This window comes from Cyprinodon variegatus, unplaced genomic scaffold (genome assembly GCF_000732505.1).
Source record: "Cyprinodon variegatus isolate N-32 unplaced genomic scaffold, C_variegatus-1.0 Scaffold2914, whole genome shotgun sequence".
NCBI classification, from domain to species: Eukaryota; Metazoa; Chordata; class Actinopteri; order Cyprinodontiformes; family Cyprinodontidae; genus Cyprinodon; species Cyprinodon variegatus.
Window position 1 is genome coordinate 9,912 of NW_015153367.1, and position 2,205 is coordinate 12,116.

The window sequence follows — 2,205 nt, forward strand, 5'->3', positions numbered from 1 at the left end:
CTCTGCTGGTGAGTTCAGCTCTGCTGGTGAGTTCAGCTCTGCTGGTGAGTTCAGCTCTGCTGGTGAGTTCAGCTCTGCTGGTGATCTGCTGGTGAGTTCAGCTCTGCTGGTGAGTTCAGCTCTGCTGGTGAGTTCAGCTCTGCTGGTGAGTTGAGCTCTGCTGGTGAGTTCAGCTCTGCTGGTGAGTTGAGCTCAGTCTGAGCTTTGGAGGTTTCATTCTGCAGGGAATCAGTTTAACTTCAGCCTCTGCTTTGATCTGAGTTAGAAACTCTTGAAAGAGTCTGAAACATTTCAAAGGATATCCAGGATGATAGTGTCCATAGTGAAATACATGATATATCATCATTTATCATTTTGGATCAATGAGGTATTATAAAAATAAACGGATTATTAAATAAATAAATAAAAAAAATTATTTCCCTGCAGAGAAAGATTTTTTTTTATTTTTGGTTTAAAATCACAAATAAAAGTCTGAAGGTTTTAAATCCTTTAATTTAGACCAGCATGATGATAGAAAATGGAAACCTGAGGAGCAGGATAAAAGGAGACACAAGGAGCCAATGGAATGACAGCATTTAATCTATTTTTCCATTTCTATATCTGAAGAAAAGCAGTTTTATTTCCAAATACCTCCAGAAAACAAAGCAGATATTTCCAAAGCTTCAGTGAAGCCTCATGGATTCCTGTTTGGCCTGAGGAAGGAGCTTCTCTCTGGGGCCTCCGGGCTAATGCTGTGTCCCTCCCCAGGCTGGGACTCTCCTCCTCGGGCCACGTGTGAGGGCTGCACGCGCATCATCTCGGACCGCTTCCTGAAGAGGGTCAACGGCGCGTCTTGGCACGAGGAGTGCCTGCAGTGCGCCGCGTGCCAGCAGCCGCTCACCGCCACCTGCTACTTCCGGGACAGCAAGCTGTACTGCAGGAGCGACTACCGGAGGTAGGAGGGTAGGGCCCGGGGCCCGGTCTGCGGTGCGGGGAGCTGCGGGGAGCTGCGGGGCTCCCGCTGATACTCAGATGATCACAGTAGAAAGGATCCGATATTTCAGACTCAGAAATAGAAATAAAGCAGGGATGGATTTGTTCTTTATTTACCGGGAGGGACTGAAAATGACTGATTTAAGCATGAAGGCCTGAAATGCTTCAGTTCCAGTTATTCCATTTATTTTAAAGGTTTTATAGTAAATCATTCAGACTCTGATTTTCTTCCAGTTCTTCAAATATTCACATTTTCCCTGATATTTTTACACGCAGCAAAATTCTCTGTTTCACGTTTCTGAATTTTAGAAAGAATTGAGTCATTTTCATGCAAATCTTATGCTGGTAATTCATCTTTCTGCTTTTTCATACTGACTCTCTCTGATCGATTATTGCACAGATTGAAACCTTTAGAGCAGAACTGGGATTTTTTTCTGTATTTTTTCTTTGTCCAGCATTTAAACAAAGTGACCAGTAATAAAATATTAATATGATAAACAGAAACCGGAGTAGAAAACCAGAAAAAAACATGTTTGCATTTTTTCCTAAATAAACAAAAAGGAAAAATTTATTTGAGAGCAAATAAAAAAAAAAAAAAAGAAAAATCCATAAAACTGATTAATTAAAACAACATTTCATCCCATCAGTGCAGATATTTTCTGGGCATTTCTAAAATAAATGAAGCATAAAAAAGCAACAAATAAGCAAAGAATAATTCCCTGAATCCTACCTGTGGTCCCCTGGGCCCCAAACAGCAGGGGGGCTGTGGCTCCGCCCACTTTGCCGAGACAGCAGCGGTCAGATTTCAGGTCATGAAGTCTCCTTCTATGGCTGGAGATGCTGAGCAGAGCTGGAGGCCACAGGCCCCGCCCACAAGACATTTATTTCATTTCACCTCATCATAATATAGTGATGATGATGATGATGATGATGATGATGATGATGATGATGATGATGATGATGATGATGATGAAAATTTCATCCCAGGTCACTTTCCAGTTCACCAGATCATCCAGTCAGATTGATTCAAAGTTTTCTATCTAAGGAAAACCAGGTGATTGCATCGACTCATTGACTCTTCAGCAATCCCTCACACTAAGCATGCTTGTAGCGACAGTGGAGAGTTAGTCACGGTCAGAGAAACAGGACTACACTGGAAAACAGGCCAACCTCCAGCATCCTAGAATGATTCCTGTTGCTTCACCTCAGCAAACAAACCAAATCATGGATAGA

At 42.3% G+C, this 2,205-nt stretch overlaps 1 protein-coding gene across 1 annotated transcript in view; it reads left to right on the forward strand.

Annotated features, from left to right (window-relative positions):
• Positions 1-934, forward strand: part of LOC107081099 (LIM homeobox transcription factor 1-beta-like) — a gene marked incomplete at its 3' end in the record, with an annotated part of 2,128 nt that extends 1,194 nt beyond the window's left edge. Inside the window, exon 2 of the mRNA XM_015369310.1 lies at positions 748-934. Within this exon, the coding sequence (XP_015224796.1) occupies positions 748-934 (187 nt within the window). The remainder of the gene's footprint in view (positions 1-747) is intronic.
• Between the last annotated feature and the right edge of the window lie 1,271 nt (positions 935-2,205).